This window comes from Notamacropus eugenii, chromosome 1 (assembly GCF_028372415.1).
Source record: "Notamacropus eugenii isolate mMacEug1 chromosome 1, mMacEug1.pri_v2, whole genome shotgun sequence".
NCBI lineage: Eukaryota > Metazoa > Chordata > Mammalia > Diprotodontia > Macropodidae > Notamacropus > Notamacropus eugenii.
In genome coordinates, this window is record NC_092872.1 from 518365416 (window position 1) to 518380185 (window position 14770).

The 14770-nt window shown below is 42.6% G+C and overlaps 1 protein-coding gene across 2 annotated transcripts in view; it reads left to right on the forward strand.

Annotated features, from left to right (window-relative positions):
* The window catches only part of PREX1 (phosphatidylinositol-3,4,5-trisphosphate dependent Rac exchange factor 1), a 227343-nt gene that overhangs the window by 139407 nt on the left and 73166 nt on the right, over nucleotides 1-14770 (forward strand). For both annotated transcript variants that reach the window (XM_072633625.1, XM_072633626.1), the window contains exons 10-13: nucleotides 3525-3672; nucleotides 8451-8551; nucleotides 10971-11074; nucleotides 12417-12466. In XM_072633625.1, the coding sequence (XP_072489726.1) occupies nucleotides 3525-3672; nucleotides 8451-8551; nucleotides 10971-11074; nucleotides 12417-12466 (403 nt within the window). The remainder of the gene's footprint in view (nucleotides 1-3524; nucleotides 3673-8450; nucleotides 8552-10970; nucleotides 11075-12416; nucleotides 12467-14770) is intronic.

The window sequence follows — 14770 nt, forward strand, 5'->3', positions numbered from 1 at the left end:
CCCATCATTCTGTGCATGAACAGCCACCAATCACTGAGGAATAAGGAAGAGAGCCCCAGGAAAGCTGAGATGTCAAAGGAGATGATCCCTCTGAAGAGGAGTTCATTTTGAAAGCTTTTTCCTCCTAGAATGTCAAAAAGGAACGTTGAGCACTGGGAAAATCTGAGACCTTGCTCATATTTCAAAACAACATAATGCCTCAGACTGAAAGCAGGGGCAAATATGAGAACCTAATGATTTTCTATTACAGAAAATTGAAGAAATATATAAAATAATGCTGCTTTTCTCTAATTTTTTTTGAAAATATAGTGATTTTTCATAAAAATGTTATTTGTATATTTGTTATTATAAATCTTGAAATGCTATAGAAATGTGAGCTATGTCTGGACTGTTTGAGGATATAGGCATATACTGTTTTGTCTTCTTCTTTATTTTCCCTGAGAAGAATCATGTATCAGACTTACTGTCTGTCTACACTTCTGAATCAGATTACAGTGTAATTGGGAAACGTTTGGCAAACGAAAATTATAATACAACATAGATCATGTTAATTTGTGGTTTTTAAAGTTAATATGTGGCTGAGATCCATATGAGATCCATACCACTAGTATAGGGGGATTGAGAGCTGTCCAACTGAAAAGACTCAAGTTCAGATATTGTCTCTGACCTATACTGGTCACATAATGTGACTCTGGGCAAGTATCTTAACTGTCAGTTCTGAGACAGTAAGTTGCAGAGGAGGTACTGGTGGAGGTAGTTGCTTCTTCTGAGAGTTCTCTATAAAAATGAAATTAATTAGAGGTCTAGTCCCTATGCTTTGCTCCTATTAGTGTGTGAGTGATAGAGACAAGTTCAACTACATGGTCCAACTGTGGAGCTTCCTGCCCAAGGACCATAGCTTTGCTAAGTTTCATATAATTATAAATTTAGAGATGGAGTCCATCAGTCAGCAGGCATTTATTTATTGGAATATTTCAGCAAATTATTATACGTATTATTATAGAGAAGATACTTTAGAGATTATCCAGTCCAACCCCCAAAACATAAGTACAGCTATACATTTTGAGTAAGTTTACTAGGGAACAGAGGATTAGCCTAACATTGAGGGACAATATTTGAGACTGGAGGGTGGGAGAGAGTAAAAGAGGAGCAACCTTCTGCCTCTTCTTTTGGATGTTTATATTCCCCTCTTATTTTTTAGGATCTAGTAGAGGTCCACTTGGAAGTTCACAGAGGACCATTTCAGGGGCTCTCCTTTGGCCTTCCTTCTTAGAAGCTAGGAAAACCTTTGGAGATCATATAGTCCAAGCTCCTTATATCATAGAGGAAGAAGCAGTGGCCTGGAGATTTGGAATGAAGCAATGTCACCTGATATTTTAGTGACAGAACCTAGAACTAGACCCTTCTCTTTTCTCCCACTGTGTCTTGAAACTCTGCCTTTGTCACAAAAGCCTCTAATGGCAGATCCTCTGGTTGGCAGGCTTGGCTTCTGGTTAGTCAAGAGTACAGTTAGAGGATCATCAGGGAATGTGATACTGACTGGGGTGAAACATCTAGCTAAGGCATTTAGTAAAATGAAAATGGTCAGAATTGCTCTGTAGGATAACTGGGGTGTGTGTGTGTGTGTGTGCGTGTGTGTGCATGTGCGCGCTCATGCATACTCATGCTTGTACACACATTCATGCCCACACTTGCATAGGCATACCAAGTTGAGATGGAAAATAGTAACAGTAGGAGCTGTGATTGGGGTGGCAAGTAGCAAGGATTAGGCGTGTCATTGGAGTGGATATTGGTGAGTATTAGATGTGTTCTCAGTCTGTGTCTGTGTGCATTCATACATGCACGCACACTTGCTGGTGATGTTTAGGAGAGTGAATAGGCTTCATATTTGAACTAGAAGACACTGGAAGAGACCTGTTAGGACACTGAGTCCATCGCCTTTATTGTGTGAATGAAGATACCAAGGTCCAGAGAGTTTAAATAATTTACCTAAGGTTACACAGCTATTTAACATTTTAGGTATGGTTATAGTGGAGAATGGGCATTGTTAGAGGGTATGGTTAGAATGGAGAATAGTCAGTATTCAAAGTATGTTTGGGGTGGAGAATGCTCAATGTTGGACTTTGTGGTTTTGGCTTAGGGGATGTAGGTTATATTCAGGGAGAAGAATCAGTCAACAAGTACTTATTAAAGATATGTGCCAGGCATTGTGCTAAGTGTTGGTATTACAAATACAAAAAAGAAGCAGCCCCTGTGCTGAAGGAGCTTATATTTTTTTGGAATGGTCATGTTTGGAGATATGACATGTATGGGTGGTGGAGAGTTGTTGTTGATGATGTGGTGGAGAATGGCCAATGTTGGAGTTTGTGTTCTTGGCCTAGGGCTTTTCCATCAAGTTTTGGGTTAAAAAATGGTCATTATTTAGAGGTATGGTGGAAGTAGAGCATGGTTAATTTTGGGGGTTGTGGTCTTGACTTAGTAAAAATATGAAGTTTGAGGTATAGAATAGATATGATGGAGGTTTGGTTGAGGGTTGTATTTTGGGATCCTGGCCTGTGACTAGAATTGATTGGAGCTAAGGGCAATTCCATCTTTTCCTCTACTTTTTCAATTCAGGTTTCATTTCTAGGACTTGGGACCAATCTTCCTTGTATACTTCTGTCCTTAGATGCTTCATTTTGTGGTTTTTTTATCATCTTCTTTCTGCGTTCCCTCTCTCCTTGTTCCCTTTGAGGGGAGTGGTGATGGTAGTGGGGACTGTTCCAGTCCCTGAGGGTATTGGCTCTGTTCTTTGGGGCCTTTCTTTCTTCTCTCCTTTGCCAAGTCCTGCTGTTTCTACCTTCACAATATCTCTCATGTGACCCTGTTCTCTTCGATACTACCTTCACCCTTGTCTGAGCTCACCTCATTGCTGGGCTGTTGCAGTAGCCTGCTGGTGGGTCTGTGCCTAGATCTCTCCTCACCCCATCCATCTTTCACTTAATTATCAATTTGATCTTTCTAAAGTACAAGTTATCCCTTGAATTCAGTCAACTCTGACGGCACCTCCACAATAAAATTTAAGCCATGGTTTGACTTTTAAAGCCCTTTGTGGCCTAGTCTCTTTCTGCTTTTGTAATCTTATACCTTACAGTGTTCCTCTCCACCACTATTCCCTAGCATAGCTGTGTGATCCAGGGATTCTATCTTCTTTACTGTTCCTTGCACTTGACACCTCCTTTTTCATCTCTGAGTATTTTTCTTTGTTGTTCCCTGTGCCTGGAACTCTCTCCTTACTCATCTCTGCCTATTGGCTCGCTTGAGACCTACCTTCTACGAGAACTCTTTCCCAATACCCTTTAATCCTCTTATATACTTAGTTCCTAGTTGTCTGTATGTTTTCTCCCTTACCTGGCTGTGAGCCCCTCTAGAGTGGGGAACTATCCTTTCATTTTCTTTGTATCTTCATCATTTACTGTGCAGTGTTTGGTACATAGTAGGTGCTGCATAAATGCTTGTGGACTGACTGATTGACTTTGTGCCAGGTCTCAAGCTGGGCATGGAGCGGGATGCCTACGTCATGATTGCTGAGAAAGGAGAGAAGCTGTACCACATGATGATGAGTAAGAAGGTGAACCTCATCAAAGACCGGAGGAGGAAGCTGAGCACTGTCCCCAAGTGCTTCCTTGGCAAGTAAGTCCCAGACCTGTGACAGTTGCTCCTCTGTCTCAAATCTGACCCCATGCTCTTCACTCTTAGAGCCAGTGTTTGTAATCTCCTCAGCCCTGGTCAGAGTGTGTCCCTTAAAGAGCCAGTATCCTCATCACGCTGATTCCAGACATCAGGTGATTTGCTTAGGTTTTAGGGACTGTAGACACAATCTGGTCTGTTCCTCTTGTTTAACAAATGAGACAACAGAAGATATGACTTGCCTAAAGTTACAAGGGCAGTTAATGGGAGAGCCTGAATTCCAACCTATGTCTTCTAACATAACATTCAGTGCTTTTCCCTCTCTATCATGCTACCTTTCAAGAGATGTGTTAGATGCTGTGTCTTGGCAGGGGTGTCATGGAAGGGACCTTGGAGAGTGTGAGGCAGTGTCCTGTCTTACTCTGCTGGTGAGCTGCCAAGTGACTTTGGAGAAGTTATTTCCTAAGTCACCTTTCCCAGGCTTTGAGCCAGGTGCTTTCTAAGGCCTTTTCCAGGTCTAATGCTTTATGATTGTGTGATCTATCGAGTACCTTGTATATACAGACATGCAGGCAGACGACCATGATCTAAATGGGAAGATAAAACATGACCCATGAAAAGACCACAAACAACTCTCAGGTAGTCTGAGGTTAGAGCTCAGTCTACACATTTTCAATGCCAGGCCATTGGAGGTCAAATGAGAAAGTGTTCACTTTGTGCTGGGATGATCAGGGGAAGGATTATTGGGGCTCAGCCACAAGCCTTAGACCTGATCACTGCAAATATACCTCCCATCCTGTTCTCCATCCCATCTCTACCTTAAATCATCAGCGTAGATACTGATTTAAACTACTCCTAAAAGGGTAGGTTGTGTTTGGTTGAGAGAGAAGGGAGACTTTTAGGGTGAAGGAGCTGGGCTGTAGAATAGGGGAGGCAGTGTGATATAATGGAAATGGGACTGGAATTGGAATCACAGAACTTGCATTTGAATCCTGACTCTTTCTGAGTAAGCCTTCTCCTTTAGGTCTCTCCATCTGTATAATGGGGGGTAGGGTTGGACTTAGTTTAATTAACTACCTGTTATGTGCAGGGCACTGTGCTAGACTCTAGATACAAAATGAAAAGTGGAATGGCTCTGTCCTCAAGGGGCAGATGCTTTCTTCAAGGTCTTTGCCAACTTAAAAATTCTCTTCTCTGATTGGTGATCTTCTATAATGCAGAACTTTGTATCTTTGGGTGTGGCATTAGTCATTGCACTGAAGCCTATAGTCCCTTCTCATCAGAATGTTTTTAAATAATTGAAGGAAATGATCTATTTCAGTTAGATGTTAGTGAAAAATAAAGATGGAATTTATGGGTTTCCTGAAATATATCCACTATATATCCACAATATATCCACAGACTCTTCAGAAGACCTAAGGTTAAGAGCTCCTTTTCTAAGACATGTTGAGATAACGGTGACTAGATCGATGTGATTTTTGTTTCCTGGGTGTAATGGTTTAAATGAACTGCTCAGGTATTTCTCATAGGTTAAGTTAACATGATCACCAGGGTCACCCTCTTCTTCGCTTTGGAGACTCTTAAAACTTCATAGAACCAGAGGTCCAACTTCAGAGTTAGAAGGGAACTCAGAGGTCATTTAATTCTACCCTTTCCAGAATAGAATGGTCTCTACAGTGTTATTGACTAGGGATTATTTAGCCTTCCCTTAAGACCCCTTGGGAGGGCAAACTCCCTGCCTCCCCACTAACTTATTCCACTTTTGGAGAACTCTACTTGTTAGGAAATTTTTCCTTAATCGCCACTTGACTCACCAAATAAACGCCTGTTCTTTAGTCTGGGCTCAAGGGCTTGTCACAAGGTCAGACAGAAACATAGGCCATGTGATGGACTGGCCTGTGCCAGGCTTATCCAGCCAGCATTGAAGTGCTCCCCTCCACCCTCTGCTGGACCTGAGGCCTGTGAATGATCCCAGACCTTGGCACAGAATGGGGCAATGTGGGGGCAGCTGTCTCCGGTTCACTTATGTGGGTGAGAAACATCTGTTGTTCTCTGTAGCTGGCTGCAAGAAATCTCTCTCTCCTCTGTTTTCTTGGACTTTAAGAAACTACTAGGGGACTGAGGCTGGGTGTGGGCAGGAAGCCCGAGAGCAATTTATGTTCCCCATGGGGCTCCTCCTCAGGAATAGAGTAATTTTTATCCCCCCCCAGGTTTAGTCTGCCCCTCAAACACATGCACCTACAGATGGATGAGTCAGGCACTCTACTTGAGCAAAACATTGAAAGGCTAAAAATATTTCCAGCCCCAGTGGAGGGAGGCTGGAATGCTGCTCTTGATAGGCAGCAAACCCTTTTTGATTTGGCAGCAGCGGCCAGGCTTTATTGGACCCAGATTTCTTGGAGACTGACTGACTCTTAGCAATTCCTTTTGTTCCTGGTAACAAAGTAAGCTCATAGATGGGCTCCGGCCTGGGGAGTGCTGGTAGAGGCCCCATCCCACCCGGAAGGTTGACAATAATTATGGAGATGAAGCATCTACTCAAGGAAACCATCTCTGTTCCTTGGCTCTGCTAGCTCTTGGTCCTCCTTAGAATCATCCCCCTAGATTCAGTGCAAGTCATTCTCTCTCTTAAACCAGAATTTTGAGCCAGATTTTGAAATCTTAGAACTTTTTAGACTCATAAGAGTCCCAAACTCATAGAATTATAGATCTGTTTAGAGAAGTGTAGTCCATCAGGTTTGGAGTGTCAGCTTCTGGGTTTAAATCCTCGCTCTGTTCTCATCTACCTGTGTGACCTTGAGCAAGACACTTAGTCTTTGGACTTCAGTAAAATGAAGGTGTTAGATTGGATAGCTCCTTTCAGCTCTTGATTGATGTGAGCTGTGATCTCTGTTTCTTTCCAGCTTTAAATCTCTGATCTTATAACCATAACTTCAACACAGAATTTCTTTTAAATTCCCAAGAGTCCTACAGTCTTAAGAGTTGGGACCTTAGAAGCGACCTTAGTCCAACTCCTTGTCTAGGAAATCCCTGCAAATTTCACTTACTCTAGGAAGTCTTCCTGAATTAACTTGTCCACTTTATTCCGTGTTCCACTGTTCTCTGCCTTACACTTACATATTGCTTTGTAAAGTGTCCTTTAGTGACTTGTCTGTGTGTGTGTGTGTGTGTGTGTGTGTGTGTGTATGTGTGTAAATATTTTTAGGGATACTGTCAACTTTGACTTTTCATTCAGCTCAAGACCTGAGTACAAATCCTACTGCAGACATTTAGTGGCACTTTGATCCTGGGCAAGTCAATTTTCCTCATCTGTAAAATGGAGATATTCCTAGCACCTACTTTTCAAGGCTTGTTATGAGGATCAAATGGCACAATAGATGAAGTGCTTTGTAGTTCTTAAAATACTAGGTAAATATTAACTCTTGGTGTTAACTGTTTTCCTATGGGCATCTGCTGACTCATATCATCATGAAATGCTAGAGCAGGAAGGGATCTTAGAATGTAGGATTCAGAGCTCCCTAGAGATCAATGAATTTAGTCTTTAATTTTACAAATGAAGGCCTACCCTGAGGAATTGACTTGGTCAGGGTAAGTCAGTGAGTCCATGTCAGAGCTGGGACATGAACCCAATTTCATGACTCTTGTTTTCTCTACCATGTTCCCTCCGTACCAGGGAACAAGAAAAAAAGCTGTTGGTTCGTGAATGAATAAATGAGCCAAGGGGCAAGCATTGTGCAAAGCTTTGAGGAGATACAAAAACAAAAAAGTCCTTGCTTTCAAGGTATAACACACCTAAGAAGGTGGTAGCCCCCAAAGTGTTGTTTTTTTGTAAGTCACAAGATGGTGGGTAAAGTCATGAGAGTCACATGACATTATTTTAAAGAAGCGGTGGCATTGACTTGGCCTTTCTACCCCAACACACACACTCACACACACACTCACACACTCTCTCTCTCTCTCTCTCTCTCTTCTCTCTCTCTCTCTCTCTCTCTCTCTCTCTCTCTCTCTCTCTCTCTCTTTCTCCCCCCCCATTATACCACACCTGTTTCCTTTTTTTTGCTCTAGGAACTGCAGTTATGAATGTCTTTGCAGGGCAGACAGCAAGAAGGTGGCCTTGGAAATAAAAATAACCACAAAAACAATGAATAATTAGCATTTATGTATTGTTTTAAGATGAACGAATGTGGTGCATATGTTATCTCATTTAATTCTCATGACAACTCTCTTAGGTAGGTGCTGTTATCACCTCTATTTTATAGGAGAGGGAACTGAGACAGAAAGACTAGCCTAGAGTCTCACAGCTTGTAAGTATCTGAGACTGGATTTAAACTCTGGTCTTCCTGACTCCCAAGGGTAGCACTCTTGCTCACTGTATGACTAGGTGGCTGGGGTGGAGGATTGGATGTGAAGCATGATATGGGTTCTGGGACTGCCTAGGTTTAGTGAGCCACATGTGCTTGTACTCTGGTTTCATAATCAGGAAAGCAGCGTTGGCCGGAAGGTATAGTTTTAGGGAATCCTGTGGACCAGAAGGTGTTACGGTGAATGGCAAAGGAAGAGCTGTTTGGGGTGCGTGATTGGCTGGGATGTGAAAGTGGTCTTATTGTGCATTTTCCTTAGGTGGTAGGAGACCTCTCCCCCTTTTCCTTTCTTTTACCCCTAAGAGATGATGGTATATCAGATGATAGTAGGTGAGGAACGTACCTTTTCTTATATTTGTCCTGAAGCCCTGGGCACATGGGTAGTTGACTTGATTCAACAGATCTGTCTCCATTCTGCAGTGAATTTGTTTCTTGGCTCATTGAGATTGGAGAGATAAGCAAGACAGAGGAAGGGGTCAACTTGGGCCAAGCCCTGCTGGAGAATGGGATCATCCATCATGGTGAGTACCTGGTACATAATGGGACTTCCTGTCCGTCTCTAGCCAGGTTTGGAGTCTGACTCTTAAAGATTACCATCGATCCTTCCGTTGTACAAGTCTAAAGGGTACACCCTCCCCTTCCACCCCTCTACTAAGCTAACCAGTCATCTTCCAATGAGTTATAGAAAGTTACTTTACATAAGGGAGTGAGAATAGCAAAGACCATTGTGTAGAAATCCTCAGTAGCATGGGTTATACTGATGGTATGTCAGGAGGCTCCTCTCCTATCGGATTTAAGCAAATTATTTTTGTCAAATTCCCAACCTCTTGTTCCTTAGTTGACTTTGGGAGCATGGGGAAATGATGGAGGTTGAAGATATAGGGGACTCTGAGTCCCAGAATTTTTTGAAATTGAATGAGATAATGGTTAAGTACTGTGTAAAACTAAACACATTGTATAAATAGGCAGTTATTTTGATTATGGTTCTAGCCCATGTGGCAGGTACATGGTAAGTGCAGCCAGGGCTCACCCTGAAGGACTTGTGGATAAATTAGACAGTTTTTAATGCAACATTTTGATTCTTTTTTTCAGGAAAAGAGGACTCAAAGTAGGTATTTCAGGTCCTCTGCTCTGTGGCAGAGGCCCTTACTCTTTTCTATGTCATACATGTCTTTGGCAGTCTAGTAAAGTCTGTGGACCTTTTCTCAAAAGAATATTTTTAGTAGCATAAAATAATTCTGATTACAAGGGAAACCAGTTATACCAAAGTCTGGTGCAAGTCACTTGACCACAGTTTTCTCATGTAAAGTAAAGTTAATAGTATTTGTATTTCAAATCCTGTCTGTGCTACTACACCTATGTGACCTTGGGCAAGTCACTTCATTTCTTCTGGTCCTCATTTCCCTTCTCTGGAAAATGAAAGGGACTTAACAACCTTCTAATATCCCTTAATGCTCTCCATCAGTCCTCCTCTTAGGGTTCTGTACGTAGAGTTAGAGACAGATTAGCTCTTTGGAGACCAGCTTGTCCAGTCTACTTGTGAAGAGATGACTTTGTTGGCCTTGAGATTCTATAGAAGTATGTGTTGTTAGTGTTAGACTCTTCGAACTTCTAAATGCCCTCTTTGCGCTCTTTCTGGCTGAGACCTTTCTGTCATCTTTAAAGTGGAATTTCTCTGGTGACTAATTGCCTTCTCACAGGTCTTTGATCTTTAATTCAGATGCAGGGAAGCCTTGCTGAGTCCAGTGCTAATGTTGAGAGCCTAAATGTTGCAAGAAGTGCTCTCTCTGTCATCACTTGTTGCTTAGTCATTCTGATTCCTCATGACCCTATATGGGGTTTTCCTGGCAAAGATATTAGAGTGATTTGCTCATTTACAGGTGAGGAAACTGAGGGAAATGGGGTTAAGTGACTTGCCCAGGGTTACACGTCTAGTAGATGTGTGAAGTCAGATTTGAACTCAGGTCTTCCTGACTCCAGGCTAGGCTCTCTATCCACTGTGCCACTTAGCTGCCCTCTGTCAATGTTATTGTTACTCAAAAGCACAAAGCTCTTGCACACATAGATTCAGACTGTTAAAACTTAAAAGAATTTATAATGTCACAGCTAAAAGAAACTTTAGGACATAGAACATAATGTCAGAGGTGGAAGGAACTTTAGAACATAGGTTGTCACGACTTGAATGGACCTTAGAACATAGAACACAGCTCTAGAAAGAGGTCTTTTAAACTAGTGATGTCAAATTCAAATAGAAATACACTAAACCAAATATAGGGATCCCTGTGGGCCACATGTTGTCTTAGAAAGCAACACGTTTATATATTTCTTTTTTATTAATACATCAACACATTAAAAGTAGCGCATGTGACTCATAGCCCACTTGTTTAATGCCTCTCTTTTAGAAGTAATCTAGTCCAGCCCTTTTACGTGACAGATAGAGAAATTGAGGCCCAGAGAGGTAACCTTGTGCCCCAGGGTCACATAAATGGTTGGTAGGTGACAGATTGTGAGACTAAATACAAGCTTGACTTTCTTATTCTGTCCTTAAATCTGCCCCCCAGAGCCTAGTAGGTTGCTAATCTGGGGTATCAGCCTGTTTTGACTGTTTATTGCTTTCATTTTCCATATTTGGGAAAGAGACCCACTAAAGTTGATTCCCAAACAAGATGACTGCTCTGTCCTAGGATGATTGTTTTCTACCATAGTTGTTTTACATTTTAAAATGTGGGTTATGACTTTTTTCATCAGGTATGTACTCATATAAGAACCTAAACAATTCTCTTTCAACAGACTGAAGAGTGGCCACTTTTCTGTAGACCGAATGAGCAGCAGGAGATTAGGCTGGGGAAATTAAATTTCTGCTGGGAATTTTGGATGGCATGGTTTGGGTCTCTGAGGACTTAAGTTTTCCACTTCGTTAGTTAGTGTCTTGTGTTTTAGTTTCAGACAAACATCAATTTAAGAACGAACAAGTAATGTACAGGTTCCGGTATGATGACGGTACATACAAACCGAGAAGTGAGCTGGAGGACATCATGTCTAAGGTACCGGGCTTCTGGTGCTCAGCCAAGTGGGCTCCTTTTCAGCTTTCTTTGAGTGAAGGGCTTTTTTCCCAGCTATCCTTATGGGTCCTTATGCTCACCTCCAACAAGTCACAGTAAGTGACACAACCTTAGTAAGGTAGGATATTTCTTCCCAAAGCAGAGGCTGGACAGAAGACAGACTTTCAAATTCCGTTTAAATAAATTGAAGTTTCCTTCCCGCCTTCCTCCAGTGGAACAAACTCCTTGAGGTGACTCCTTTGTAGACTAAGTCACTAAGGTCACTGTTTTTGACTCAGGCCCCTGTGGTGTCTATAATTTCTACCTTCTGGACATCTGTGAAATTTGCCTTTAGTAGCGCTAACTGCCCTCCCCCACACCTTGATGCGTTCTCATGGCAGTCTCCCATCCCGAATCTCATAGGAACAGCCTGTGATGACCTTTCCAGGACAGTATTCTGTGCTCTGGCCTTTACTCTCCCTTCTCTTAATCCAAACTTGTTTGTCTCATTTCTCCGGGGCTGTCTTTCAGTCATTTGGTAAGACAGCACCTGATAGCAGCCTTTTCAGACTAATGTACGCAATCCCCAGAGTCAGGTCTTTAGCCACACAGGAATTTCATGCAACTTTCACAAAGTTTTCATTCTGGACAGTGTACTGTACTTGTGGAATGGAGCTAAAAAGGCCAGTTAGAAAAATGTCCCTTCCCTGGTAGAGTTTACTGTTCAGTAGAGAAGAAAAAGACACAGAAAGACTGGCATAGCAAATCTGTAAGAAAGAGGCAAACACAGGAGACAGGTGACCTGAAGCCAATGTTCCACTTCAGACAGATTTCCCTCTGCAATGGGCTGCCCCTTTGGGCTCCCACGCTGTTAATCAGCATGTGCTCAGTGGGGCCAGGCTTAATTCAGTGTTCCCTAGGCAGAAGAGAGTTAGAAAAACTAATCAGGCTTAATTCCCAAGGCAGGCATAATGAGCTGTAGAATGACTTAATGTTTTCAATTTTCCCTTTCTCCAGCCACCCCCAGTTTCTCCTTCCCTCCTCCAAAACCACTTTGTTACCGAGAATGGTAGAGATTAGATGGTGTTTTGAGAACCTTCATTTAGGAGATGTGCATATTCTGGGTGCTGGTTACTGAAGCACCTTGATGGCAGCCGTGTGACCTTGGGCAAGTCACTTAACCTTCGCCTGCCTCAGTGTCTTTACCTGTAAAATGGGGAGCATGATACCCCTTACCTCAGAGGGTTGTTGTAAAGATCAGATGATACTACTTTTCATAAGCCTTAGCACAGAGCCTGGCACACAGTAAGCTCTTAATTAATTTTTGTTCCCTTTCTTCCCTTAGGGTGTGAGACTTTACTGCCGACTGCATAGTCTTTTCACTCCAGTGATCAAGTAAGTCTGACTTGGCATTCCTTCTCTTGGACCATTCCTCTGCTTTCTTCTTTGAGCTCCCTTCCATAATTGTGGGGCTTCCCTTGTGATCTGGCTCACCTTCTTTTCTGGCTTCCCCAGCCCTGTGTCTCCCCTTCTGTTACTAGGACTACTGTTGTTATCCAGGCTAGAGATTTCAGAGCTGTAGAGAACTCCTGGGAAGGAAATGCCCTCTATCTACCAATGCCCAATCCGTAACAATCCTACTATAAATTTTAGACTGCAGTCCGTGGTGTCCAAGGGTCCCAGGGTCATTCAGGCAATAGGTGGCAGGATTTGAGGCCAGACTGGAATCCAGGTCTTTCTGACTTTAAATTTAGTTCTGTGTCCACTATTCAGTACTACTCCCTTTTCTGCTGTTGCGGAGTGCTTCACTTTCTCCTTTGGTCCCCTCAGCAGTAATATTGATGAGTACTTATCCTGTAAGATAGGTAATCATAGGTATATTATCCCCATTTTGTGAATGACACAGGTTAAGTGACTTATATAACGTCAGAGAGCTAGTAAGTGTTAAGGCTGAGATTTGAACTCTAAATCTGACACTCCACCTGGTACGCTGCACTCCCTCTCCCATAGAACGTGTGAGTGGTAAGGGACCCAAGGACATGGGATATCAGAGCTGGAAGGGGCTTTAGAACATAAACCTGAAATATAATGGGGCAAGAAGTGGCCTTATGACTTAGAACATAGAATATTAAGAGTTGGACAAACCTTAGAGAGCATCTGGTGTAATCTCATATTACAGAAGAATAAATTGAGGTCCAGAGAGTGGAAACAATTTGTAGGTCATTTATGGAAGTTCATAGATGGACGAATTGGGATTAGAATCATGTAAATAAGTAACTCTTGACTCCTCCCTGCTGCTGAAATTATAACACATACAAGTTAAACCTAAATGCCTTTGTTTTTGAATGGAGAATTAGCCTCTGGAGCCCCAAGGTGAGTCCACATGGGGCTAGTCAAAGTATTCAATTCTCATTCGTCTCTGAAAGAGAGAGAGACAGAGACAGGACAAGCTTCACTGAGCCTCAGAGGGCCTGGAGGAAAGAAGCAGCTGGGGAGGGATGGTGCCCATATTGTTTCACCCCATGACAGCCGACAGGTATATTCAGAGGACAAAGCTAAGCAGCTTCCATAGTGTATAGCCATGCCTCATGTCTTTCCTGAGAACCTTCTGTGAGTCTGGTCCTTTTCTCAGGGTGAGGGACAACACACTAGGAGCAGAGATTACTTTTCCTCAGGATGATTACAGTGTGGTTGGAGAAATGCAGATCACTTTCCTTTCTGGGCCTCAGTTCCCTTATCTGTTAAATGAAGGAGTGACATTAGGTTTTTTTTCAGGTCTTTATATTTTGTGTTCTAGTGACCCTTCTAGCTCTGACATTCTGTGTTCTGTGTTCTAAGATTTTTCCCAGCTCTGACAGCCTGTGTTCAAAGGTCTTTTCCAGGTCTAATATTCTAAGGTCCCTGCTAGCTCTGACATTTTACATTGTGATCGCATCAATATCAGTTCTAACTCCTAAGAAGCAATGGGTCAGGGCACATGCCTATGTATGACAACTTAACTTCTTTTCTTGGATATAGAGAAGTATCCCCCTTAGCCTAGCTTGCTTATCCCAGTTATTAGACATTATAATTAAGGGATTTAGTTGATACTTATATTACCGAGAGGAAGAGGAGTTTGAACTTCATCTCAGGGCCTCCTGAAATACTCAAGACAGTTTTATGTCTCCAGCATCTCCCCGTCTTTCTTCAGGAGGTTGAGCTCAAAGGCATGAGTCTGATGCATGGCGGGGAGTGTTTCCTTGGGGCACTCAGGTGCTGTTCTGGATAGATTCTCCTGGTGCTCCTTTCCCTTTATTTCTTGCCCCTGCCATTTGGAGTTTGACAGTGGACTAAAAAGAGAACTAGTTCTAATGATTGATTACCCGCTAAAAGATGCAGAGTAAGGTGGGAGGAGGAGGAGGAAAATTTTACAAATAAACAATATTAGTTGCCAAGAGGAATATTTTGGCCCTGTGTGAGAAAGGATTTCGTAACCAATTAGGGCTGCCTGAAGGTGTCGGAGGCTCCCTCAGTAGGAGGTAGAGGTTTAAAGATTGGTTAACCATTTGTTAGGGATGTTGTGGAGGAGATTCCTGGGGCAGCTAGGTGGCACAGTAGATAAAGCACTAGTTCTGGAGTCAGGAAAATCTGAGTTCACCTCTGGCCTCTGACACTAGCTGTGTGACCCTGGGCAAGTCATCACTTGACCTTGTTTTACAG